This window comes from Mesocricetus auratus, unplaced genomic scaffold, assembly GCF_017639785.1.
Source record: "Mesocricetus auratus isolate SY011 unplaced genomic scaffold, BCM_Maur_2.0 Super-Scaffold_100004, whole genome shotgun sequence".
In the NCBI taxonomy this organism is placed as follows: domain Eukaryota; kingdom Metazoa; phylum Chordata; class Mammalia; order Rodentia; family Cricetidae; genus Mesocricetus; species Mesocricetus auratus.
Genome location: NW_024429189.1, coordinates 99,353,025 through 99,380,878, shown reverse-complemented (window position 1 = coordinate 99,380,878; position 27,854 = coordinate 99,353,025). Strand labels below are relative to the sequence as shown.

General features: G+C 40.9%; 1 protein-coding gene across 9 annotated transcripts; it reads right to left on the bottom strand.

Annotated features, from left to right (window-relative positions):
- Positions 1–27,833, bottom strand: Mcm8 (minichromosome maintenance 8 homologous recombination repair factor). 9 transcript variants are annotated; one of them, XM_021226368.2, is made up of 20 exons: positions 27,540–27,833; positions 26,878–26,975; positions 26,599–26,770; positions 26,161–26,244; positions 24,174–24,256; positions 23,291–23,440; positions 21,977–22,080; positions 20,472–20,670; positions 19,460–19,545; positions 17,041–17,192; positions 16,561–16,756; positions 14,748–14,778; positions 13,961–14,101; positions 11,415–11,556; positions 9,239–9,434; positions 6,453–6,672; positions 5,576–5,785; positions 4,274–4,350; positions 1,187–1,376; positions 1–460 (listed from the first exon to the last, which is right to left on the bottom strand). In XM_021226368.2, exons 3-20 carry the CDS (start codon positions 26,744–26,746, stop codon positions 368–370), a joined length of 2,502 nt encoding a protein of 833 aa, XP_021082027.1. In that variant the 5' UTR covers positions 26,747–26,770; positions 26,878–26,975; positions 27,540–27,833; the 3' UTR covers positions 1–367. The 9 variants fall into 9 exon arrangements, 8 of the variants coding, with proteins under 8 accessions (XP_021082027.1, XP_040602283.1, XP_021082028.1 ...); XM_040746349.1 differs by having other exon boundaries at positions 26,599–26,751; XM_021226369.2 differs by lacking the exon at positions 26,878–26,975.
- Positions 27,834–27,854: the final 21 nt, after the last annotated feature.

Below are 27,854 nucleotides of genomic sequence, written 5' to 3'. Positions count from 1 at the left end.
TTTTATGGAATTCAAAGTTTAATGCTGTACATAAAGTTTCATCAGAACACATACTCATTTGTTTATGTATTATCTGAATGCCTGATAGACACCTGATATACAAAACTATGAAACACTGATAAAAACATGACAAGAAGTATAAATAATGCTTATGTTACTAGATAAATATAGACAATTTAATTTTAATCTTCTGGATAAATTATGAATTATTAATGTACAATTTCACCACTTCTCAGCTGACCATAACTAACACCTTTTTCCTGTTTTAGGAGCTGTGTGTCATCTTTCAGAACTTATTTCAGTTTTAGTAATTAAGACGCTTTTGAGCTATCAGTAAACCAGAGGTGGCTTTTATGTGGTAAGTCTGTCACATAGTCTGAAGTTGGTAAATCTTTGGGCCTTTTTTTAAGAGGTAACCCTGGTCATTCAGTGATCCGATGAAGTTTTCAAAGTCAGCAACCTAGAAGCAAACACTCACAGTCAGCCCAGTAATTCGCCAAACGATATACACCCAACAAGCTTCTCTGGCAAATAAAATAGGATATGCTTCCTACAGCACTCTGAACAGCAAAGAATTCCAACTTGGACTAGCTTTTGAAATTGCACGACCTTACATCTGAATTTCCATTAGAACGCTGAAGTAGGAGGAGCAGGTGGGATCACATCAATTCAACAGATGAGAAATCAGTCATCACTATGGCCAGCATAGGACAGTCAGGGAAAAAACAGAGCCCAAGTCTTTCCAGAAAAGTCACTCTATCAAAATGTCAAAAACCACATGCTTTTAATCCCAGCACTCGGGAGGCAGAAGCAGGCAGATCTCTGAGTTCAAGACTAGCCTGGTCTATAGAGTGAGTTTCAGGACAGGCTCCAAAGCCAACAGAGAAACGCTGTCTCAAAAAACAAAACAAAACTCCAGAAACCCTTGAGAATTGGTAACAAAGAATCTTAAAACTAAAGAGTGCTTTTGTTTGCCAGGTATGGTTTCGCTCACCATTAATCCCAGTACTCCGGAGACAGAGGCAGGTGGATCTGTTGAGTTCAAAGCCAGCCTGGTCGATAGAGTAGCAGGACAGCTAGGGTTACCCAGAGAAACTGTCTTGAAAAACAAACAGTGGTTTTGTTCTAATAATAGAGACCCTCTGAAATTATTATAAAAAACTGTTAAGTATTTAAGTTATTATACCTGAATGTTCAGTTCTTTGGCAATCTGACGAAGTTGATGAAATTGAAATATATTATTATAAGTTCTTTCAGCAATGCTGTTGAGAGCAGAAATAAATCTTTTTGCTGTTGACCTATTGCTCATTCCAGAGCCGTGCTGGGATCGCTCAAAATCCAGGTTCCCAAATTCATCTGAGTAAGTTCCTAGCATGCTTCAAGATGAAGAAGAAAGGATTATCTCATGTAGCATGGCTACAGATATTTTTGGACTAGGCTTCCAAGTTATAACTATCACATGCCTGCAATCCCTGTACTCAGGAGCTAAGGCATAAAACTTCTTGAGTTTAAAGACATCCTGAAATATATAACAAGTACCAGGGCAGGTAGGGCTATGGAAGGAGATTCTATCTCAACCAAAACGAATTTGTTAACATGAAATGAAAACATGAAGAGTTGAAAAAATATTATAAATATCAAAACATTCTTTCTGATTAATAAAACTAATTTCTAACACAATATTTTCAGCTTTCCCAGGTAAACATGTATCATTAACTACCACAGCATCTGCAAAGAAAAGATGCTTAACTCTAGGGGGGCTGGAGAAATGAGGACTCAGGTTTAAGAGCAGCCACATGGCAGCTCACAAGCACGTGTAACTCCATGGCATTCCATTCTCTCTTCTGGCCTCTGAAGGCACTGTGCATATGGTACAGAGATATGTGCAAGCGAAACACCCACACCTGCTGTGGAACAATCTTTGTACACTGTAAATACGTATTGCTCTCACTAGTTAAAAAAGAGCTGACTAGCCAATAGCTGGACAAGTAGAGGTTAGGTAGGACTTTCAGACAAAAAAAGAGTGCAAAGAAGAAAAAGAGAGAAGTCTCAGGAGTCGTGAGAAGACACAGAAACAAGAGGAAATTGTTGTGGTGAAAAAAGGTACCACTACCTGGTACAGTGTAGATAAGAAATATGCGTTAATTTAAGTTATAAGAACTAGTTAGTGAGAAACCTTGTCTCGAAAAAGCCAAACAAACAAACAAACAAACAAACAAAAAAACTAGTTAGCACAAGTCTGAGCTATCGGCTGAACATGTATAGATAATAACAGATCTCTGTGTGGTTATTTGGAAACAGAAAAGTTTAACTACACATACCCATAAAAAAAATCTGAAAAACAAATACTCAACTGAATACTCATGCTGGACTTGGCAGTGATGACAGACACTAACCTCACTTCTGTTTTCTCTTTTTTACAGTATCACAAAAAAAAAGGGGGGGGGGGAGGATAGGTATCTGACAGTGAGTTTTGGCTGGAATCTGCAAACACCCATTAAAGATATTATTAACCACCCTGTAATCCAGCTCTACTGATGATTCCATGTATACAATGGGACACATAAAATCCCACAGCCTGTTTAACAGGTGAAGTTTTGTACTTGGGAATTATCAAATATGTATTGGTCACCTGTTAGGAAGTGGTAAACAAATCTAATCACTGTTCGTTCTTAAGGAGTCCTTAGAAATGATCTTGAAATGTCACAATCTGTTCCTTGAAAGGTCACAAACTGGCAAACAAAAATGCGTATCAGTCAAGTAAAACAGGTGCAAATTATTTACTACCTTCAGCTTTAATTCACCTGAATTATGTAATGAATTAGTGTTCCCTTATTGTCAAAGTTGCTCTGAATTACTAACATGGTAATTGTGCTTATTTACCACAGGCGGCATCCTAGTAACATTATGCCCTGGAATTATCCTTATTTCATTTTACAGATGAAGGCAGTTTTGGCAAGTAAGGATGAATGACGTTCTAGATGTTACACAACTAATGAGTTACAACTGGAATTTTAATCCATGCTTTTTTGCTTCCATTTGAAAAAAAGATACACAAATTATTTGACATACTCCCCTGAAATGGAAAAGCTCACAGCAAACTAGTCTCAGCAGGCAGCTTACTGTTCCTAGAATATTTTCAATTGTGTAAGAATACTCACATAACAGCCAGGTGTTGATGGCGCACGCCTTTAGTCCCAGCACTTGGGAGGCAGAGGCAGGTGGATCTCTGTGAGTTCTAGACCAACCTGGTGTACCAGAGCTAGTTCCAGGACAGCCTCCAAAGCCACAGAGAAACCTTGTCTCCAAAAATAAACAAAAAACAAAAACAAAACAACAAAATAAGAATGCTCACATATAAACTGTTTACAAAATAAAAACATTTACTTTTCAAAAAATGTCCAAGTATGTATTATGCTAACTCAGATGAACTATGTCAAGATTCAGATTTTTCTCGCTCAGGCTTCTGCTTCCTAGTTAATGTAATTTCACAGGATAACACATTAATGGTGGTTTTAATGACGCAGAAGAGACAGGAACTATAAAGGGGGAAATTTTTTTAAAGAGTATACTTTAATTAATGAATTAACAAAGTATGTTTCATACCACGTACTAGCCATGATTGTGGGCCCTAAAAAGACACTGGAATAAGGTCCTTGCTCTCACAGACTAAGAAAGCATGTTAGTTCTAACAGATAGGAACTTGATGTGTCTAACCAGCTCTCAATGTCTGATAGTACTAGGTAATCCTAGCCACTTGATCAAACTATTCTCTCCCCTTGTGGCGGACACACTGAATTAAAGAGAGCTTCTCTTTCCACAGACTGCCTATAAGAGCAGGGAACAAGCTGCGGGTTATTGCTCAAGCCTTAGGGAGCAGCAGGGTGCCATTCTACCCATAATCAGAGAGAAGCGGCCACAGTGAGGCCAGAACCATAGTGAACATAAGCAAAGCAATGTGAAGCCTCCCTATTGGGAAGGGAGAAGTGATCAGCACAACACTCCTGAACAATTACAAGGACAGCACAAGTGCTAGACCCTAAAATGAGGATGGGAGAGGGAGGTGAGAAAGAAAAAGAGAAAGGGAAAAAATCATTCCTACAGAAATTAAGGGGCCAGCAAGATGATTGAGCAGGTAAAGGCATTTGCCAGGTCTGACAATCCCTGGAATGTAAATGGAGAAAGGAAAAACCTGACTTTAGTTGTCCCCTGATGACCACAGTGTGTATGCACTGCCCCCCATCCATAAAGGTAAAATTAGTGTTAATCGTACCTATGTTTCATAATTTCAATTATATCTTCAGCATCTTCTTTAGTTGCTTCCTCTCTCAATTCTAACCTTGCTCGTGCCTGTGAAAGAAAACAACCATTTAAAATAAATGATAAACATTGTCACCATTATGTGTGAAGGTGTGTTGTATCTAAGCTTAATTATTCATTGTATGGGGAGGACTGGGTGTGAGCACATCACAATACACTGTATGCATATGTGCAATTCCCAAAGAATAAAGATGTGTTTAAAATTAGACAAGAGTACAAAAAGCTTAAAAGATAGCCAAAATTTACTTTTCCCTACTAACATTCTTTCTGAGTGTTCATTTCATGAGGTTTGGTTATGAAAATGTTTTTGTCCTTGCCTTTTATTTTCAGGAAATCACAGTTTATTTGAACTAAAACAACAGAGGGGTCAATTATATTTCAGGATCAAAAGAATCTTACCATCTGTTGCAGCTAATTTAATTGCAGCAGTACTCAGAGTACTGTGCAATGTGACAAACAGTGCTGCTAATGGCTGCCTACGCCTACAGACCTGTCACATAATCAAATCAAGTGACCAAGACACTCGACACATTTCATGTTCCCATATGCTCAACGTGCAAGCCCTGGATTCTAGGTCATTTAACCACTGTTCAGATACCCCAGGAATCGACAGTGTCATTAAAAAAATTGACACTGCTTGGCAAAACTGGTCCTATGCCTAGAAAGAAATCTTCTAAAAAAAACCATTTATTCATCCTTTTAAATTTTTTTTTTTTTTTTTTTTTTTGGTTTTTCGAGACAGGGTTTTTCTGTATTGTTTTGGAGGCTGTCCTGGAACTCGATCTGTAGACCAGGCTAGCCTTGAACTCAAGAGATCCGCCTGCCTCTGCCTCCCGAGTGCTGGGATTAAAGGTGTGCACCACCAATGCCTGGCAAATTTTTTTAATGTCTTCTAGACAACAGTGAAGAAAACTGATCAAGGAGAAATCATAGTGTCTCACACACACACACACACACACCACACACACACAAGCAACCTCTCTTACAGTACTGGAGACAACCTAGAACTTGCACACCCTGAGCAAGCACTCTAGACCACTGAGCTACCATCACCTCTATGTTGATTTTTGAGACATGTCTCATACTAAGTAGCCTAGTCTGGCCTTAGACTCACTCTGTGGTTCAGACAGGCCTTCAATTTGCAATCCTCATGCCTCAGCATCCTGAGTAACTGAGCTTACAGACTTGTGGCATCATACTGAGCTCCTCCCTTCTTCCTCCAGCCACAAACAGCATAAACATAGGAAACTCAAACCTCTGTCAGACGGATCAAAGATTCCAGCTGCCGGGTGGTGATGGGTGAGCTGCTCATGCGCTGGCTCTGCTTGCGGAGCTCCAGATAGAAGTCCTGCAGAGCCTGAGCAGCTTCTGTGGATAGCTTTGGGTGGACATACTGCCGTGCATAACCAACGTACTTCCTCAACAGCTGATGTGGAATCGGATCTGTCGTCTCTCCAGGAGCCACCTAGAGTAGTATTAAAAAAAATGGCTAAAAAAGTTAGCTTGTTTGGGTAAATAAAAAAGTCCCGAAAACTTCTCCAAATAAACCAAACACTATGTATAGTTACAGTTCTCAATTCAATCACCTTAGCTCAATGGTTTTTAACCTTCCTAATGCTGCAACCTTTTAATACAAGTTCCTCATGTTGTGGTGACCCCCAACCATAAAATTCTGTTGTTGGTACTTCATAACTAATTTTGCTACTGTTAAGAACTGTATGTCAATTTCTGATATGCAGGATATCTTCTCAGTAGACTCTGTCCCCCTGGTGCAGTTCCTGTGTCAGCCCCTGTTGCCCACCCTGCCCCAGCCTCCACTGACTGTCCCAAAGGGGGAGGGGGACACCTGCTAGCACAGGTGTCCTATGGGTATTATTCATCAGATATGTAACCCTACAGGGGTTTGAGAACTACTGCCTTAGGTGATTCCAAAGGACTATGTAAATGTCTAGGGAATAGGAGGAAGGTGGATTTTATTGGGGTGGGTGGGTAAAATGCTGAGGATTATATCTAGAGCCCTGTATAATGCTAAGCATATGCTACACCACTATGACACATTCCCAGCCACCTTCACACATGGAATTCGCACATTTAAGTACAATGAAACTAAATGATTAAAAAAACAGGTATACCTTTAATCTTTCTGATAATGGTTTCTCAGAAACCACTTCAAGTACAGAAGTATTTGAATCTTGACTGAGCGCACGAGCTACTGTGGCACTGCTAACAGCTCTCTGCTTCCCAGCTCTTATTGCAATCACATGTTCAGAAAGTAAGTGGTCATGCTGCTCATTCGGCGTATCTAACAAGATAAAGACCAAATCGAATCTGGACAGTAGGGCACTCCCCATCCTAAGAAGCAGGGAAGAAAGAAGCAGCAATGTTTGAATCAAAACAGAAAAGCCTAAGGAACTGTTTACTTGCTTACTAGTTCCATGTAGAACTTTAGAACAGTCAAGCTTTAGGTTAAAGAAATAAGTTGTTAGTACAGCTACATGTTCCAACTCACCACAGGCATGACAGCTGTATTTATTTAGGCCTGGCAGCTGTACAAATGGTCTTTCCTCATATAACAAAGTCACTGAGATCCATATGATATCACTGGCAATGCTCATGTGCACAGAGGCTATCATCACTGATTTCACAGCTCTCTCCTATGATTTTTTTCTTTCACGTGTAGGAGTATTTTGTCTACATGTGTGTCTATGCATGTAGGTGTGCCTAGTGCCTGTGGAAGTCAAAAGAGGATGGTGGGTACCCTGGACCTGGAATTAAGGATGGCTGTGAGCTGCTACATGGGTGTTGGGAACCAAGCCCAGGTCCTCTGCAAGAACAACATGTGCTCTTAACTGCTGAGCCATTCCTGCAGCCCACTTACTCATGGCCCACTTAAATGCAACGGAGTAAAGATGCCACATTCTACTTAGGCATCATACTCAGTCAATCAGGAACTGTTCCTATTTGAAACAAGAAAAATCAACCTAGAATCTGAAGAATTTGATGAAACCACCAAAGAATGCTTGTGCTAAAAGCAAAACCAAGTCATCTGTAGGTTTTGTTCAACAGGATTATACAGACTTTATGAAAGAGAATTTCATTATTTTACTAAGGAAATTCCACTAGTAGAAGAGTGACTTCACTGGAGGCAGTGATAAACACACTTTAAATCTCCAAGTGCAATTGTGTTTTATTTTTTACTTTTAAAATGTGTCTTTAAATTTGTATGCATATATATATGTGTACCATGAAGCACATGTGGTTCTGGATTGAACCTTTACCTATTGATCTTGTTGGCCTGACGATTTTTATTTTAGATGTATACATGTCTTAAATAGTTTATTTATTATTTTTGGTTTTTTCAAAACAGGGTTTCTATGTGTAACCCCGGGTATCCTGAATTCACTCTGTAGACCAGGTTGGCCTTGAACTCAGAGATGCACCTGCCTCTGCCTCCAAAGTGGTAGGATTAAAGGTGTGCACCACCACCACCCGGCAAAATTTATTATTATTATTATTGTTTATTTATTTATAATTACTCTTTTTTGGACAGTGTCTCACCATGCAGACCAAGCTGGCCTCAAACCCATAGAAGATCCACCTGCCTTTGCCTCCCAAGTACAGGGATTAAGGGTATGTGCCACCACTCCCAGCTCAAGATGTGTAAATTGTTTAACATTAGCTGTGGACAGCATCACATACCTGTAGCTTCTAAAGACTAGAGAAGACAGTAGAAGATAGAAGAAGGCAGCAAAGGGTCACTTAAGTCTATGTTTAGGATAAAAAATGAGTAACATAGTGAGATTCCTCATCTCAAAAGCAAGGGGGATGGAGAGGAGCTGGAGAGATGGCCCAGCACCCACAGCCCTCACAACTAGTTACAGGGGGATCCAACACCCTCTTCTGACACGTAGACGAAACACCAATACACATAAAATAAAAATAATAAATCTTTAAGAAAATGTAAATTTAAAAAAAGAAAGAAATAAGCTGTCCCCAACTACATGTAAGGCCCTACTCTTTCTGGAGGTACTCTGTCTTCTCACTTTTTTTGGTTTTTTTTTTTTGGTTTTTACGAGACAGGGTTTCTCTGTATTGTTTTGGAGGCTGTCGGTCCAGCCCGGCCTCGAACTCACAGAGATCCGCCTGCCTCTGCCTCCCGAGTGCTGGGATTAAAGGCGTGCGCCACCACCGCCTGGCCGTCTTCTCACTTTAATACCAGTTAAGTCTGTACAAAATGAATTAGAAGAGGAAGCACAAGCCAGGCGTGGTGGTACATTCCTTTAATCCTAGCCCTCAGGAGGCAAAGGTAAGCAGATCTCAAGGCACGCCTGGTCTGCAGAGAGTTCCAGGCCAGGGCTACACAGAGAAACCCTGTCTCAAAAACAAAGCAAACAAAACAACAACAAAAAAGAGCAAAAACAAACACAAGATAAACTTCCTTCTTGAAAAAGTGAAACGACACTTCTTAAGTACATGACACAGCCTTCTTACTCAGCTAAGTGGACAGGGTCCCTTCATGCAAAGCCCTTACTTCTCACTGCTGCTTCCCACTGCCACTGACTTTTGATGGTGATAACACTGCAATACACATTCTAGAAGCACGCCTATGGAGATGTTACCTACAATCAGGATTTCCTAAGCATTGAGTGGCTAGAATAAACACAATGTACATAGTAATACAAGGAAGTTTTCAACGTACAGAGCATGTAAGGGTTCCTTCTCAGTCTGCTAACACTGAGAATTGCATCTAAACCTTTGCCAGGCTGGGAGACTATCTGTGGCACCTCACTGTTTTTTCAGGAGTCACGCACATTTCTGAACATTTACTGGAGACCTGTAACTTCTGTGAGCCATCCACAGATACACTCAACTATTTTTTCCTTACTGATGCACAGCACACACATTTGAAGAGACTTACTTTAAATTCTCAGAAACTGTTTTGGCTTTATTGTAGTGTCCTCCAACTGGATTTGCAGCAGCAATAATGGAAGTTCTTGCAGGGAGGCTGCAAACCACACCAGCTTTAGCGAGGCTAATACTCTGCTGTTCCATGGCTTCTAACAAGGCTTGATGCTGGTTCCCCATTTTATCGAATTCATCTATCCCACAAATGCCTACAAGCACAGTAGGAAAAGACAAAAACATCTTTCTCTGGTCAGGTTTCAAATTTGTAGAAGTTACTGCACAATGATTATTTCTATTTGTTTCCAGAATTTAAAATTATCAAATGTTAACTAATGAGAACTGCCATTTGTTTTACTGCAAATGATACATCTATCTTATTACTAAACCTGGTGCATTATTAACCACTTTCCAGGGTAACACACTATGTGGTAGATCCATAAATGAAGACATGCAAGTCTTAAAATGCATCAAGACTTAGCCAGTCAGGTTAGACACAAACATCTAAGAATTGCATTCCCAGGACCACTTAGGACTTGCAGGATTAGGTGGTAGCTTCCCGGAGCAGAGTGCAGTTAAACTAGGGGAATTCATAAGAGCTTAAGAAAAAGGTGCCCCTTGAGTTGAGTCTTCGGGGGATTGCAGGAATGATTTGGGTGGAAGAACATAGCTCCAGTCGGAAGACTCAAACATGGTCTGTAAAGGGAGGTATAGATGGCAGTTGAGGGACACTAAACACACAGTGCCACCACCAAAGGCTCTCTGAGTACCAGGGATGTTGGGCCTGAAGCACAAGTTACTGGGGATCGTCCGCACACCTGGTAGTGTGCTTTTTCCCACTTCTCCACACCAGTTAGGGGATTCTCTCCTGTGGTTAAACTATCTGTACTCTGCGGCCACCTAACCCTTGCCAGCTAAGCACATGTGAGAAATAACTGCTTCTTACCTTGTTTACATTGCCAGATCTAGATACCTATTGTGCTGGGATTTGAGCCTGAGGCACATTAGTCTCACATCCATGAGTTCAACCCAGTGCCACTTCTAGGTTCCTATTTTATGGAACCAATTACCCTTTGTGTAGCATTTCCTTTTTTGTTATCTCTACAGTTGCTCAAAGTCCTATTATTTAGAACTTTGCTCTTTTCTTTCCTATTTATTGGAGCTATTGTAAGGCTTTCCTCTATATCCTTACATTTGTCAGTCTCATATACTGAGCCTCAATTTTTTTTAATCTACTGTACTTATCTCACTTTATTTCATTAAACTCGTGTTCTCGTTAAACTCTTTAAAGTTTCATGGGGAATTTTTATCGCTGCTTGGATTTCAGTTTTGCCCAGACAGGGAACTTTCACTGTTGTTTCTGCACAGCTGTCTCGCTCTGTTTATCCTGCTCATGGTTAGTGGCTCTTCTGCATAAGCCTGTTTATACTGTCATTCTTACGAGTACTCTCCCTGCTCTAATTGTGAGCCACCCTTTTCCCTTTTCTGTTAGTTTAATTAGATTGTAGACTACATTTTGTAACCCGCAAATGACGTAGGAAGGGGAAGCAAGAGCAACTGGATTCTGTGCCACCTAGCTTCCTGTATGGGGAGGGCCACCCATCCCTGAGGGAGGCCAGGCTGTCCAGTGGAGCTCTGTGAGCCTCCCTCCAGTGCTGGCTGTGGGCAGGCATATCATGCTTCCCGTGTTGCCCAGATGTCCCGTCCATGCTTCTGACAATGACAGTATTACTGAAAATCTCAGTTGACTGCACACGTCCTCCCAGGAGGGAATGAGGTGGGAACAAGATCAAGCCAACAAAATCTGTTGGCTCCCACTTTCCAGAGTATAAAGTGAGAGGCAGCCAACCTTTTCTGAAAAGGGCCAGAAGTAGGAATCTCAGGTTCTGCAGCCCATAGTTCACATACACTTGTGTTTTTTCTGTACAATTCTTTAAAACTATAAAAAAAGTTTTAGATTTTACACTGTAACACAACAGGCCCCACACAGGGCTCCCCCTATGGATTGTCTGTTGTCCTCTAGTGTGTGCTGGTTTTGAAGGTCTCAACATATAGCCAGGCTGGTCACCAACTCACAGAGATCCACCTGCCTCTGCCTCCTGAGTGCTGGGATTAAAGGCGTGCATAATCACTGCCTGGCTAAAGACAAAAGTTTTAAAGCCCCAGAATTTTTAGTCCCTTTTTTCTCTCACCTTGGTCACCAAGTACCAGGGCACCAGCTTCCAAAGCAAAATCTCCAGAGGAACTGTCTTTTGAAAGAGTTACAGTCAGCCCAGAGCTGGTGGTGGTATTTCCACAGACATACACACCACGGGGTGCCACATTGCATGCTGCCTATTAAAAACAAAAGGTTTAAAAGAATCATTCAGAGGATTGGAAAGATGGCTCAATGGATAGCTTTTGTTACCATGCAGCATGAGAACCTAAGTTCGGATCCCCAGCTTCCTTATAGACATTTCAGTGTAATATTCCTAATCTCTGCCCTTCAGGAGTGGAAACAGGCAGATCCCGGGGACTTGCTGGCCAGACAGCCTACCCAAAATGACAAGCTCCAAAGTTCAGCGAGAGACCCCATCTCAAAGACTAAGGTGCAAGGTGATAAGGAAGACACCTGACATCAACTGACTGCCTTCACACACACACACACACACACACACACACACACACACACACACACACACACACACACACCCCACAGTTAAAAAAAGAATCACTGACCAGTCATTGGCTCAAATCCAGGGGTATAACATATGTTAATGCTAAGTGTTCCCTGAAGTCTTTTTTGTTTTTGATGGACATTTATGTGTGTGTACCACAAATGTGCTAGTGTCCATAGAAGTCAGAAGCAGATCTCCTGGACATGGAATTTCAGATGATTCTGAGTCACCTGACAAGGGTACTGGGAACCAAAAGGGTCCTCTAGAAGAGTAGCAAATGTTTTCAAAAGTTGAGACACTTTTCTCCCGAGACAGGTCTCATCAGCTGAGGGTGTCATCCTCAAGTTCACTATGCGATACACAGTATGATACTGAAGTGCTGGTTTCCCAAGGGAGCACCACCATAGTTGTGTGTGTGACAAGGGAGCACCACCACAGTTGCTCTGTGTGTGACAAGGGAGCATCACCACAGTTGTGTGTGTGACAAGGGAGCACCACCACAGTTGCTCTGTGTGTGACAAGCTTTCTATCAACTGACTACATTCTCAGGCCTCTTTGTTAGTCTTTTTTGAGAAGTCTTACAGTGATCTGAGAGTGGGGTAGTTTACTAAGTGGTCAGAAGAAAGTAAGAATATAAATGTTAAGTGGTTCCCAATAATGCTGGCCCAATTTTTTAAAAAACTGGCCTCTAATATTAGAGCTTTAAAGAATTATTTTTATTGTTTTGGGATTGTGTGTGTGTGTGTGTGTGTGTGTGTGTGTGTGTTTTACATGAAAGTATTAAGTATACCACATGTGTGCACTGCCTGTGGAGGCCGGGAGAGGTTGTCATAGCCACTAGAACTGGAGACACAGTTGTGATCTGCTATGTGGGTATGGGAAACCAAATAAATCCAGGTCCTCTTCAAGAGTAACAAGTGCTTTTAACTAAGCTATCTCTTCATTCTTTGCTTTCACTTGTACTATAAACTTTGTTTCATTTATAACTAGGTAACATTTGCCTCAGATATCAGGCTGTTGCAAGGGCTCAGAACAAGTTAAAATCGGCTCTTCTGGCCAGAGACCCAAACAAGGATGCAATGTTTTAAAGGAATTAAAACGACTGGTTTAGCCGGATGGTGGTGGTGCACAACTTTAATCCCAGCACTCAGGAGGCAGAGGCAGGAAGGGAGTTTGAGGCCAGTCGGCTACAAAGCTACAGAGAGAAACTCTGTCTCAACAATCCAACACCAAATAAATAAATAAATAAATAAATAAATAAATGAAATTAAATAAAAAGACTGGCTTAGTATTCAACCACAAGGAAGAATAAAGATGACCCACGTGAAGGGTGGTAGGGTGGACATGCAATGTCAAGATCAAAGCAGTCCTGTCTAACATCAGGACCACCTGTAGAGCACTACATAAATACAAATACTAACTTCAGGCTGCCTACACTATCTTCTAAGTTTCAAAGACAAGTGTAATCTACAACCAGAGCACTCAACTGCTAGACTAAGATTCATCAGCACAGGACAGCTGCAAGAAAGAGGGACTTTGTGGGCATCCTTAAGAAGGACACAGCTGGGTATCACTCTCAGAAAAGCACAAGCTTTCCAACCAACTACCTTCTAGAGCCATGATGAATGAACCCAATAAGGATACACCATCAGGCTCTGGCTAAAAGAGACAGAATCTTCTTTGGTGGGTAACAACTGAATGGTCAGAAAAGTTGCTTTGCTTTGGATTCAGAGAAATGGTGATGATGTACTCAGAGAGACCCCTTACCTTTACCAGAATATTCTGAAGCCCTAACAAGATGCTTAGGTATGTGTGTGGAAGGAATACATGACCCAGCTTTACTTCCTTCACTATTCTGTTCATGGCTGTAGTCACATCACAATAGACTAGCAAAGCATTACTAGGGGTAATAATGGTCTGTGTGGCAGGAAGGCACACGTGTATAACTCACACAAACTCCAACTCTCCTATACCCCTAGATCCTCTGCAACCCAAACATGCTATACGTTGAGAAATGTCACTTGCCAATTATTCATACATTATATAAACAAAAGGCAAAATACTAAATATTGATTTTCTACCTGCAGCATCTGACTCTTTCCCAAGCCCGGATCTCCAACAATCAGGATGTGTGGGTCTCCTCGAATGGGAATCCTGTTTTTGTCATCTGCGTACTTCTGGCTACCACCAAAGAGTGCTAACACCAACCCTGCTTTAACAAGCTTGTGTGAAGAAGATAACAAAAAACGAAAAACATCAAGATGACTAGCAAGAGGCATTCCTGGTGATTATTTCCCCTTCACAGTGCTGATGGAGCCCAAGGCTTAGTGCCTAATTAGTCAATGCTCTACTCTATCCCTGAGCTATACCCCAGCCAGGCTACTTTTAAACATGGCTGAACTTTTTTATTTATTTATTTTTATAATGAAGTCAAGAAACAAAGCCAGCATGTCTACATTCCCAGAGCTTGAGATACAGACACAGGAAGGTTATGAGTTCAAGGCTACGTGGGGCAACAAAGCAAAAGCCTGTCTCAAAAAGCAAAAACATCTAGAAACAAACTTCTACAACATGAATAATTAAAAGACTAAAAGTATATAAATCAGTGGTATCTTAGAAATTGATAAAAGCAACTTCATAAATCCATTCCCAAGTGAAAAATACCTGTTGGTGCCTACTTTAACTTAATGTCTAATTACTTTGTCTATTTGTCAAAGGTGTCCATTCCCAGTAACTGTCAACAGTTCTAGGGGGCTATTATTTGCCTCCCACATAACCAACTTATAGAGAATGATGATTCATATTAAAATATCTCATTACTGTTAGCATTAATGTACTTTTTGAATGAAGGTGAAGTAATATACTTACTTCATGACCAAAAATGACAGGACAAAGTGAGCTGAAAAATAGAATACATCTTATAAATTCTAACTGAAATTGCATAGGTGCATTGAAGATCTACTTTACAATTTGCTTAATTTCCTTACTTAGTAACTAAGAGGAGAGCAAATTTTACATCTCCTCAACCACACAAATATTATTCTTGCAGAAAACTTTATTGAGTTTTACTTAATCTATGAAGGGATTTTGTTTTAAAATCCATGCCTCTCTGAAGGGGTGCAGGAAAACATCTTAAAGTAACTCAATACACAGCTGATCTTACAGGATTAACACTTAAAATGCACTATTATCAGGTTTTCCACATTCCCAAGTTCCTTGTTTTGTTAAAACAGACATCTTTAGACCTGTATCGTCAAGTCACCAAAAGGAGAACACTAACGAGTGAGATCAGCACAAATATTACTATTTCAAAGTGGCGTAAAATTTCATTTCTTTTCAGTTCAATTCAGAAAGGTCAGATTAAGTGTGAATATAAGGAAATAGATCTACAAGGACTGGAGAGATGATTCAACCTACAGAGTGCTTGCTGGAAAAGCATAACAATTTCAGACTTCCAGAGCCACATAAAAGTCAAGTGTAAATTGGGTGATTGGGACCTGCCTTTAATCTCAGCATTCTGGAGGCTGAGCCAGGCAGATCTCTGAGCTTGAGGCCACTCTGGTCTACAGAGTGAGTTCCAGGACACCCAGGACTACATAGAGAAACCCTGTCACAAAAAATAAACAACGTTCCTCCCCCCAAAAAAACCCACAGGTATAGTGGAAAGCTGTAATCCTACCACTGGGGAAGTGGAGACACAGGAATCCCTGGTGCTCACTGCCCAGCCTAGCCAACCTCTAAGCTCTAGATTCACTGAGAGACTGACTCAAATCATAAGATACTTAGCGACAGGCAAACTGGTGAGCAGTGCCAAAAAAGAGGCACTACGCGCTGCTTCACTGATAACCGCTAAGAGGAATGACTGGTGTCTGAGTCTCATCATGGCCACTGCTGGGGTACCTGCCTGCCTGCCTGCCTGCCTGCCTGCTCAGACAATTCCTATGTAGCTTACACACGCTGATATTTGGTGGGAAATTTGGACAGTTTAAAGACAAGAACTCAAGTAACTCAAAACTTTCCTCAGTTGGCAAACTGACACACGAAAAGCAGAAAGACTCAATTCAGAGCCTGAAGCCTTGATCAATTTCTTCATAGAATGCGTTCTATCCTTCTTCATCTCCTAGGTACGGTAACTTTTTATTCAGTCTCTTGATTTTCCTCATTTCTTCAAAATTACCCCCAAATTGTCAGAATGTCAAAAGCATACTATGTCAAGTATGGTAAGTATATTACAAACCACAACCACACAGCAAACTTTCTGTGTGAGACAGTCATCATTTAAGCTAGGTATCATTTTTTTCTAAAAAGGCATAAGTATCCCCTTATGTATTATTTCCTGTTGCTACTACTCACTTCTGTCACCACAGTGCAAAGGCAGCTAGGACATCATCTAAGTGAATGAATGTGGTTCTATTCCAAGAAAACTTTATTTCTGGACACTGAAAACCTGAATTTCATATAATACCGTGTAATGAAGTCCTCTTCATTTTTTTTTTTAATAACCATTCAAAAACACAAACGCCCTCACAAGTCCTGACCAAAAGACAGTGGCCTATGTGGCCATAGGCTACATGTGGCCTACGGACTCATTTGTTGACCATTTTGACTAGTTGTTTTGACAACTAACCAAGAGCACACTGACATGCACATCCATGACAAAGCTCGGGTCACTAAGACATACTTGACAATGAGCTTCAGCAGGTTCTCTTCAGCCTGGATCTCTTGGATGGCATACAGGTCTTTAAGGGAGAACTCCATCAGTGTCCCATGCTGACAGCCATCCTCCGCAGTCTGTGCTTTCTGTCCTTTGCTGTTGCTAACAGAATTTGCTTCAATGTACAAAAGGAACATGCACTTATCATTCTTATTCCGAGAACCTGCAAATTCAAAATATTAATGTATTGTTTTCATTTTCCATAAAACAACTTGACTGGGTGTTAAACAGGATTTATGACTCAGTGATTTTATTTATTCATTTACTAGAGGCTTTTTAGGGAAAGAGCCTCAAGACTAACCTCGAACTCTGACAATCCTTCTACTCGGCTTCCTGAGGACTACAACACTTCATCTTACATAGAAACAAGGAATTTCTAAATTATTTGAGATGCAGAAGTATCTTACACAGAGGAAAAAAAGCTAACATATCACCGTTACAACATACCTTCTTCAGTATTGGAGACTTTGACAATTCCAGTAATAGTCACTGTATCTCCTGGGACACAACTATCTACAAGATCATGAACAAGCTCACATTCTATTGTTCGAGGGATCCGCCCTGCTTCTCTCTGTGCATCAGACATCAGCTCCTGTATTCTATGACAATCAACAATTTTCAGTTAGCATACATCTTACTTCCAGTTGTTTCTTCAAACAGTGACCATTCAGGATCTGTACAATGCTATTCTAGATGAAGGCAGACTGCTTTTTAAGAAGTTCAAAGGTATTTCAAAAATCACTTTAACAGTTTCCAATTCATTATGGCAGAATGAACATATGTATTAATTTCTCCTAGAATCCCTCAAGAATCCAACAAGTAAGACTCATCAAAGAAGGGAAGACAAGCAAAGTGCCATTAGCAAATGAGGCACTAGTGAAAATTCTGAAAAGAGCAAATAATGAAGTAGTGATGGCTGAAGTGAAGTCCAGATGCACAGACAAAACTCACAAGGGTACAGAGAAGGGCACCCAGGTTCTCAGCAGAGCCCCAAGAGGCTCTCAAAGTCGAGGGCAGGCGGCAACGGACAGTAAAGAAATAAGTATTTCAAATGTCTTTGGAAGAAGTGAACAGTCAGATAGGAAACAGTGAGAATTTACCACCAGGCAGCAGGAACACTGTCTATAGTAATGGGCAGATTCCTTATAAGAGGGGCACTAAGATGTTCACGAGGCTCTCTCAACTCCAGAATAAAGTCTCCTCAGTTCAGCCTTTAAAAAGCTCAAAACAACTCAAGAATACTCAGAATAACAAGAACTCCCGACCTACTCTGGGAGGCCTGAGGAGGAGGAACTCTAACCCACGGAGAGCAGCAGAGATGGTCCCACCTCTCCAAACAATCTCACCTCATCGCTGAAATGGCAGTAATTAAAGGAAGAAAAAATACAAAACAGGAGTCTAAGAGCATGTCATAAAAGAAAATTAGTGTTCTGAGATGGGAACAGATGGAGGACAAGTGTGAAATCAGAAAATTAAAACCACCAAGGTAAAGGTGCCATGTCTGTAACGCCGGTGCTCAGGAGGCTAAGACAACATTGTGGGTACAAGATTACACATAGACTACAATTAGTCTCAATACAATGGCAACAAAGCACATAAAAAGCAAACACTTCCAGAAATGATACAACAAAGAGCCAACTTAATTTGGAAAGCATGCAGAGAAATGAAAGGGTAAGGCAAACAAAGCAATAGGCAATGTAAGGGATGTATCTGACTGGAAGTCTACAGAGAAAGTACTGGATAGTATACTGGACAGCCAAAGACAACTCAGGGACAAAAAGTGTCAAGGGGCAGGAAGATAACTGAATATTCCTTCACCATTTCATAAGCACACAAAGAGACGATGGGGGGGGTCCCAGCACCTAAAGGGAATGAGAGTCAGAACAACATCAGAACTCCCTCTAACAGCAGGGAAAATAAGAACTTAATAGGAGCTGTCAGACCTTTATTTTACAGGGGTGGGGGTTATCATGAACATATAGTCAAAAAAGCTAGGAACATATAGTCAAAAAAGCTAGAACGACTACATGAAAAACACATAAATGAGGAGGCTGGAGAGATGACTTAATGGTTAAGAGCACTTACTGCTCTACCAGAGGACCCAAGTTCAGTTCCCAACACTCATGATCTGCCTGTAACTACAGCTCTGGGGTTCAATCCCACGCCAATCCTCTGGCTTCTGATGTCCCTCTTGTGGCCTCCTTGGGTACTCACACAGTCATGGCATACATTCATGTACACATACTACACATAAAAACAAATCTTCTTTGGAAAATATAGAAATAATGCAGTACTTGGAAAGCAAACGAAGTAAAATAAGCCAACAGTAAGTGGTATAAAATGCTGGGGAAAAAAAAAGAACATATCATAAAATAGCCTACTTTTAAGTGATTATCTAAAACTTCAAACATTATCATAGTCCATCATGGAATATGAATGAATATTACACTTAAGTACGAAATGAACCACTTCTCAGTAGCAATGGGATGTAATAGCTGTATCCTTTCTAGAATGTAGACACCAATCAATTTCAAAGAAATAATTATCATTTTAAAACATATAGACTCGGAGGGCTGGAGAGATGGCTCAGAGGTTAAGGACCTGGCTATTCTTCCAGAGGTTCTGAGTTCAATTCCCAGGAACTACATGGTGGCTCACAACCATCTGTAATGAGATCGGGTGCCCTCTTCAGGCCTGCAGGAACACATGCAGGCAGAACACTGTATATATAATAAACAAACCTTAAAAAAAAAATAGACTCATCACAGAAGCACTGTTTGTGGATCAAATGCCAGGACACATATAATAAAACCACAGACTACTCAGCAGAATGACAACTCTTTTAGAGAATGTTCCAGGTGCTTACTTGATCAACTGCCAGTCCACTGTAACGGTGAGAGGAGAGCTGCGCAAAGGAGCAAACGACTTCCCTCGACAAGCAGACACCGGACACTGCAACACGAGAACCACTCTTAAGGTAACTAAGTTACCACCTCACCCACGTCTTGTTAGTCTCCATTCTTGGCCCTTTTCTAGCTGACCCTTCTCATTTCCTATACTTATTTTTGCTGTGAATAGCCAAAGTTCCCCACTTACCTCCGCATCGTGTACTTATTCCTTCCTCTCTGCCCAGGAACTCTCCCAGTCTTGAACTCCTTGGCTGCCCCTTCTTCAGTCCACATACTTTGACCCAACCTTTTCCTTTTGACGTCTTTCATTAAGGACCTTCGTTGACCCTTGGCTCTCCTCTAGCCCCCTTTGCACTGTGTGGTGTATTCACTTGACTCGTAATTCTCACTGTATATGTAGGCTGTGTTCAGGTTTTCCTAAGTCACTTACTGGGTGTTAAAGCTCAAGAGGCATTTATGAACTTAAGGCATTGTAGCAGATATGCAACAGTATATCCTGATCAGGAGCAGGAGTGAGTTTCCTCTCCCGGAATCCGGGCAGCTGTGACAGAAGTGACGGTGCATGAAAAGCCAAGCTGGCTTATGAAAGGCAGTGCTCTGCCTACCATTTGATCCCTTTCCACAGCAGCTATCAGCAGCCCTGAGCAGATAACCTGCTCTGAACTGCCATCACATGAGCAAAAAGCCCATAAGAAAGGTGCCCAGCCAGGACACCTCACTCTACCAGCTCCAGTGATCCCGTGATGGCAACTCCATAGAGATGGAGAGGCAGAATTACCCAGGTGAGGGTTCTTCTAGCCTTCAAAAGTAAGAAATCATGAGAAATAATAGTTTAGTGGTTTTGAGCTCTAAGTGTAAGGCCATTTGTTCTGCAATAGCTCTGTTCACGGACACTGGGAAATGTTTTCTGTAAACTGATGTGCCTCTGTAAAGAAGATAGAAGGTAAAGTTTGTTAAAGAGCATATCACCTTTGTAGGAAGATTGTACTTCCCATCGGGCAGAGGGATGCTCTGGATCTCTCCACATGCGGCACAACGGAAAGCCATCTTGGTGCAAAGAGGCTTTATGTTACCAACACGAACCACGGTCCCTCTTATAGAGATGTACTTCCCATAGCAGTTTGCTCGGACGTTCTTGAGGTGTGTTAAGGGCTCATAGTTGTACACTCTAAAAATAGAATAAGAATGTGTCTATTTATAAACTTACAATGAACAGAGAGTTGTATTTTCACAGGTTCCTTTTGGAAGCAGAGAATCCATCACAGAAATCTCATGAAATAACCCTCAGTAGGCAATTTGGTTAAGGTATCAAATAAGCAAGGAACACTGATTTCCTTGTTTATATAAACTGAGGTTCTCATTCTGTTTTTCAAGTTTTTTCTCCTTTTCTTTTCTTACCATTTACTGATTTGTGTGTGCAAGAGCCACGAGTGTACCATGGCGTGCATATGGAGATCAGAGGACAACTTGTGGGAGTTGACTCTCCTTCCACTATAAGGGTTCCAGGGCCTAAGCTCAGGTCATCAGGCTCAGTGGCAGCTTATCTTATCCACTGAGTCATCTCACCAACCCAAGGTTCTTGTTCTTAAATACTTCCCATTAGACAAAAACATGTGAGCAAGAAAGAATACAGTGAGTATAGTTCACAAGGTAAGAAATGCAAATGACCAACAGATATTTGTAAAGATTTTCACTGTCAATCAGGCATCAGGGAAAAGTAAAACTGTTGTGAGATTTCATCTCACTCAGTAAGAATGGCTATCAATCAGAAAAAAATGAAAACAAATGCTGTCAATATCCCTCAAACATTACTGGTGGACTATAAGCTGGTAAATCAATAACCCTAACAAATGGAAAACAGAATTATCATATGACTCACTTGTACCACTACTGGGTATAACCCTAAAGGATTCTGAGTGAGCACACCAGATACTTGCAAACTCATGTTTACTGCTGTACTATTACAATAACCAAGACAAGGAACTAGCCTGGGTATCTGTAATAGATAAATGGAGAGGGAAAATGTGGTACATAATGGAATTTTATTAAATTATAAATAAGAATGAATTATGACACTCACATGAAAATGGACAGAATTGAAGATCAGTATTTTAAGTGAAATATGCAAGATTCAGAAATATACACTATATGCTTTCTCTCATATGTGAAATACAGATATATAGACACATACACACACACACATGAAAGTAGAAAGGACAAGTCTGAAGGGAGATAGGAGGGGTAAACAAGAGAGGGTAATGGAATCTCTATACATTAAAATAGAAGCGGAGACTATTTAAGGGAGGACGGGGTCTAGTCACAGGCTGAAAGGGGAAGTAAGTGAGGCCAGTGGAAGATGGGATGAAAATTAAAAACAAAGTCATGCTTTGTGTGTATAAAAGTTTCACAATGAAACCCATTTATCTGTACAATATCAAAAAGTTACTGATAAAAAATAGCATCAAGTTTCTCACCTTGCAAAAATATGCGGTACATTCACCATTGTTTCGCCATCATTAGACAACCCTTCTTGAGCTTGTAATTCAGCCGCATGCCGTTCAAGGTCCTTGGTTAATACCTTAGTCAAAAATTGAAAAATTAAATACTCTTTAAGCAGAACTCTCATAGAGAACCCAAAGCTCATGAACAGCTCAGAAAAAATAAACATACTGTGATAGTTAAAAGACTGATAATTGATTAAGACAATTTATTTTGCAGTAGATTGTTTCATTTGGGATCTTCTTGTACTTGTACCAATTTCAGCATCCCTACCTTTGGTACCAAATAAACTTAAAGTCCTTACAGTAGGGGCTGAAGAGATGGCTCAGCAGTTAACAACACTTGCTGTTCTCGCAGAGGACTGAGGTTCAATTCCCAGCACCCACATGGTGGCTCAAAGCGATCCATAAGTCCAGTTGTAGTGGAACCAATGCCGTTTTCTGACCTCTTTGGGTACTAGTCACACGCGATATACACGTACATGTGGGCAAAACACTCGTACACATAAAGTCTTCAAAGCCATTACCCACTGGGTTCCACTAAAAAGAATTCTGTAGGGCATGCCTCAGCTTAAGCCAGAGCAGGAAGACTGGGAAGGAACTGTGCCTAAGAGCATGTTAGAGAGAGGAAAGAATGATGTGATTCCCTGGCTAGAGAAATAATGGACTGGATGAGTCTGAAGACAAGAGGCAAGGTGATCAGTGCAGGGTTTCCAGCAGTGCACACAATTGTTCATTGCACCTGGATGCCCTGATCTCTTGCTTTAAGACCTACCATAAGCCCACGTCTTCCCCTGAGCTTCCCCCACTCTGCCCCACCTCTGAAGGCAACCAGCACTTATCTGTGCCTGTCCTGGGATCTGCTTCCCTTTACCTGAAAGCACTTATGCGGGTGCTTTCAGGTGCTGTGTCGTCTGTCCCTGAGAAAAACTGATACAAGCACACAACTGTTACTCCCACTTTGCACATGGGACCCTCAGAGAAATAAGTGATTTTTCTGATGCCATAGAAACTACATCTGAGGTCAGTCATTTTGCTCCAAGTTTCTAACATCATGCTTGTTTTATTTTTCATATGAAATAAGATAATTCCTCCAAAAGGAAGTATAACTTCTGTATCTTTAATGAGATTGAACTGATTCATGTAAATTGTACGTAGGCTGAACTTGTTACCTCTTAGAGGAAGTCTGCAATCCTTAAATTCTAACCAACTTCTATTAGTAAAAGCTAAGCACCTTTTCAAAATTACTGACTCTATGGTATCTCCATTTAAAATGCTGGCTAAATTTACCTGATGTATTGCGAGACCCATACACGCCAAGGTTTTCTCAGGGGTATCTCTTAGTGCATTTTCTATATCTGGTATCAAGTCAGTTATTTCATCATCTTTTGTCAGTTCTTTAAAATCCACCAAAATGCTTCCCTTTCTTTCTATTTCATCCTATAAAAGATTAAAATTGAAATAAAACAATTGCTTTTTGTGGTGACATATTGTTTATGATCTAAAAAAGCTTGCCTGGAGATCAGAATGCAAAGCTAGCCACACTAGTCAGTCTTAGAGGTCAGGAAGTGGTGACACACACCTTTAATCCCAGCAGCTAAACTAGTTAGCCAGAGATGCTGAGTGGTGGTGGTGCACACCTTTAAGGCCAGCACTAGAGAGGGATACATGGCAGGAGGAGACAGGAACTCATTGCAGTCTAAGTCTGAGATCTAGGGGATTAGCCTTTCAGCCTGAGCATTGGCAGAGGTGAGAACTTTCTAGTGGCTGGCTGCTTTGCTTTTCTGATCTGTTTCTGGGCTTATATTATTCATGCTACAGCTTTTTTGAGTCAATTACCGTAACTAACCATTTAGTATATACTTTGAGAAAGCATGGAATGGTCACTTAGTGATAATTCTAAGTCTCATTACACAGCTGTAATGTTGTAATTTTTATGTACATGTATTTAACAAACTTTTGAAATTTGTATTTATAGTAATATCTTTAAGGATGAGAAAGCTAAAGCAGAGAGAATGTAATTCACTTAGATCCACACTGCTGGTGAATAGTAGAGCCAGGATCTAAGTGACACACATCCAGTTCCAGTGCTCATACTCACTAGCACGTGAAACACACTGTTCAGTTAGCGGTCACATAAAGACAGACTGCCAGTGTTGTTGAAAGCACTCACCTTATCATAAAAGTCAATGTGCCTTGTGAAAAACTTCTCAAATGCTTGAGTCTTCTCAATAAAAGGAGAGCTATTACTGTAAACTAATCCAACAAATACAGCATTAGCACCAATAATCACACATGGCAACATTTATATTTTCCTGAGACAGATCCCTAGAAACCATAAACTTTTCCCCTTACTTAGTTTGTACTGTGATTACACTTGGATAAATGTAATGAATACTTGATAAATGAATGATACTTGAGATTCTAAAAGAAAAATACTGAATAACCTGAAACTTTCTACTGAGTCTTAGACTCCTCAAAGGGTATGTCAATTCAAATATCTTATGCAATAAGCTTAAACTAAACATTATAATAAATGCAAAGCCATATACACAAACAGCAGAGCTAAGCATAATCACTGTCTTTGCAAAGTAAATTCTACTTGTTATACTGCCTCTCGTCAAATTATTTCCAAAGATCTGGAGACAGACCAAAGCTTAACTGTAATCTCAAAACTGTAATTCTACTTTTAAAAATAGTTTTACAAAGTTTTATGATATCTTCAAGTTTCTCTCTCACAGAGTCCAGTGAAATGCAGCTGGGTCAATTTTAAGCAGGGTGTCCCTGAATTCCATAGTAAAGGTCACTTACAGTTCTCTGAGCTAGAACAATAAATGAACATGTTGGTAGTTATTGTATCCTAAAGGAATAAAGATCTTCTGTGAAACACATCTACCAAGTCAATAGGGAGGGGAGAGAATTTATTCACAGAATACTGAAAGTCTGTCACAAGACAGGATCTTGACCACAAGCAATATAATATAGAAGGGGGCGGGGCACACAATTATAATAAAAACAAGAACAAAAACCACACTTCATAAGAGATACAGTAGACATGTAGATGCCACAAGAAGACAGAAGAGCAGCAGTTCCACAGTTCACAAGAATGTCTAATAGGAGATGGTATTCTTTCTACACAAACCTGAAGTGGCATTTAACTCTTGGTTCCAAGTCTATTACTCTGTTTCCTGCTGTGATACTGATTGACATCTGTGCCCAAGTTCCCAGACAATCTTAAGGTCCAGGCAACTGGAGACACTGTAAGGACCGGAAGGTGGCAAGAAGTATGAAAGAAACTATTCTTGTTTTGGTTCATTTAAGATTTACTTATATGCTGTGTGTGTGTGTGTGTGTGTGTGTGTGTGTGTGTGTGTGTGTGTGTGTGTGTGTGTGAAGTATGTCACATGTGCAGGTGTCTGCAGAGTCATGAGGGTTTCTGAGCGAGCTTCCTTCTGGGAACCAAGCTCAGATCCTCTGGAAGAACAGCAAGCACGCCTAACTTCTGAGCCACCTCTCCAGCATCTCTGCTACTGCACAGGACAGCTATGGTTCCAAGCTCCAGGATCCCAGCATCTCTGCTACTGCACAGGACAGCTATGGTTCCAAGCTCCAGCATCTCTGCTACTGCAAAGGACAGCTATGGTTCCAAGCTCCAGGATTCCAGCAACATTCTGATAAGTCCTCAGTTACCAGGCACAATCCGCTTCTTTCATCTGTGTTGTGAGCACAAAGCTGAGTGCCTTTCAAAGTCCCAAAGCACAGCTTTGGAGGGTGCCCTGAGATTAAAGCCACACCTTTCTGTGCCTCCACCTCTGAACTCCCAACCTCTGACAGCCTTGGAATGTCTTGATTTTTGTTCTCCCTCAGCCACAGGGATCAGACTGCTGTGTCCAGAAATCACTACTTTCTGGGAGGTAACCTCAGGACTCCCTGTCTGCTTCTTGAGTCTTCCATACACATATCTAATTCTTTGTATTAAATCCCTTTTTGAAACACTAGTTTCTGTTTTCCTGACTCACATATAAAAACAATGCTCCTAACGAATGTTAGGAAGAGCAAAAGGCATACATCAGATATTCAACAGAATCATGGTAACATGTAAATGTAGTATCCAGAGGTAAACATATAACTCCTGGTACTTTTAAGCTCTTTAACTCTACCTTCAGAGAAGTAAAGCTTCCAGCCCTTATAAGGTATAAACTGATCCAACGTTGACTGTAAAAGTAAAGGCTGTGACGTTTGTTCTGAAAAAGCAGAATATTATGTCAGTAAAAAACAAAGCACTGTTTCCCAGTCTCTCCTTCCACAAGAGTCTATTAATAGATTCTAAATTCAATATTTCAATAAGAATTACATCCTCCTGTCTACTGTGCGTGAATTGCCTTTTTTTTACATTTGTTTATGAATGTTGTCTGTGTCCATGTGTGTGTCCACACATGGAGGTCAGATGACAGCTTGTAAGAGTCAGCTCTCTCCTGCCATCATGTGGGTTCCTAGGGAAGGCTTGGTGGCAGTTACCCTCACCTACTCAGCCATCTATTGACCCTTTAGTTGTTCCTTTCCTAAGAGACAAGCAACTGATCATTGGATGCACTCACCAGAAGTGTGCTTTCCTGTGGCTTTACCCAGGTCAGCTCTGTGCTCTCTTTCTCTCCAGCTTCCTGAGAAGTTCCCACGACCTCTTCCTCTTTTCCAGCTTTGGAATCTTCCCCGTCCAAAACCTCTCCCTCTATATGCACCACTCATGTCTCCTAAAAGTCAATAGCATGCCTAAAAATGTATTAACATAGTAAAAAGGGGGAAATCAATGCACTGTATTTGAGACTAGCACATAGGCTTGCAATGTTATGTATAAACTTTATGTATTGTGTACTTACTCTTGTAATCCCCATCACGACTCAAGGTACACTAGACTTTTATTCAGCACCAGTTTCCAAGGAACCACCAACAGAGAAATAAAGACCGTAACTTGAACCTGTTTGCAGTGTTTGAGACTATTATTAGGCTGTAATAGCTGAACAGAACTCTCGACTGAATGATACTAGGGAAATATCATAGCTCAGTCTTTCTTGTATTATTTTCTGTGGCAAGCTGTCCTAAAACTGTTCTCATGAAAAATAATTCCACTTAAAAATTCTTAATTCCCTAGCTACAAACTACTAATGACATTTTCTTTTTTACTCAGGTTTTATTTTGCTTCTGTTCAAGAATTCTCACTATGTGATTTCCCCCACCTCTTTTTTTATTATTAATTTTTTTTAAGTTTAAATTTAGATTAGAAACATGGTTGGTTCACAAGTCAGTTCCAGGTCCCTCTACTAATAACGTTTTCATACACTGCAGTGAAATTCATTAGGAGAGCCTATTCTAATCTTAAGGGGATTTCGTTAATAACTAAAAGGTCTGCAAATAAGCAAACTACTTTAAATGAAAGTTTGTTTGCAATAGCACCGAGATAAAAACGCAAGTCTTCAGGACCCTCAAGATGAGACATTCCATCCCAACACCACGTTCCACATCGACCCAACAGGTAACGTACTGGGAACGGTGCAATTCCAACATAGCGAAGAAAACCTGAAAAGAGACACCCGCAGTTCCTCACGTCCCGTCGTCCTAACTGCGGGAGTGCCGGAGTCCTCCCAGCTCGCGACCCGCCCGTAGGCGGTGCGCACCCCCACGCTGGGCTACGCGGACACCCGGGTACCAGGGTCGCCGCACACCTGACCGCGAGACTCAGGGCAGAGAGAGCTGAGCACAACACTGTAAGGCAAACTCAGAGTTGCTCCTGCGTTCTTTTTTGGCGCGTCTATGACGTTTCTGGGAGCCACGCGACGGGAGGGCGGGACGACTAGTA

Bases quoted from the DNA above. Each gene is read 5' to 3' on its own strand.
- Mcm8 (XM_021226368.2), bottom strand. From the start codon at position 26,746: ATGAGTGGTGCATATAGAGGGAGAGGTTTTGGACGGGGAAGATTCCAA. The intron at 14,102-14,747 runs GTAAGTATATTA...TCTTCACACAAG, and splicing joins CTGTCATTTTTGGTCATGAA to CTTGTTAAAGCAGGGTTGGT. The intron at 6,673-9,238 runs GTAAGTCTCTTC...CCTGCTTCTTAG, and splicing joins ACAGTTTCTGAGAATTTAAA to GATGGGGAGTGCCCTACTGT.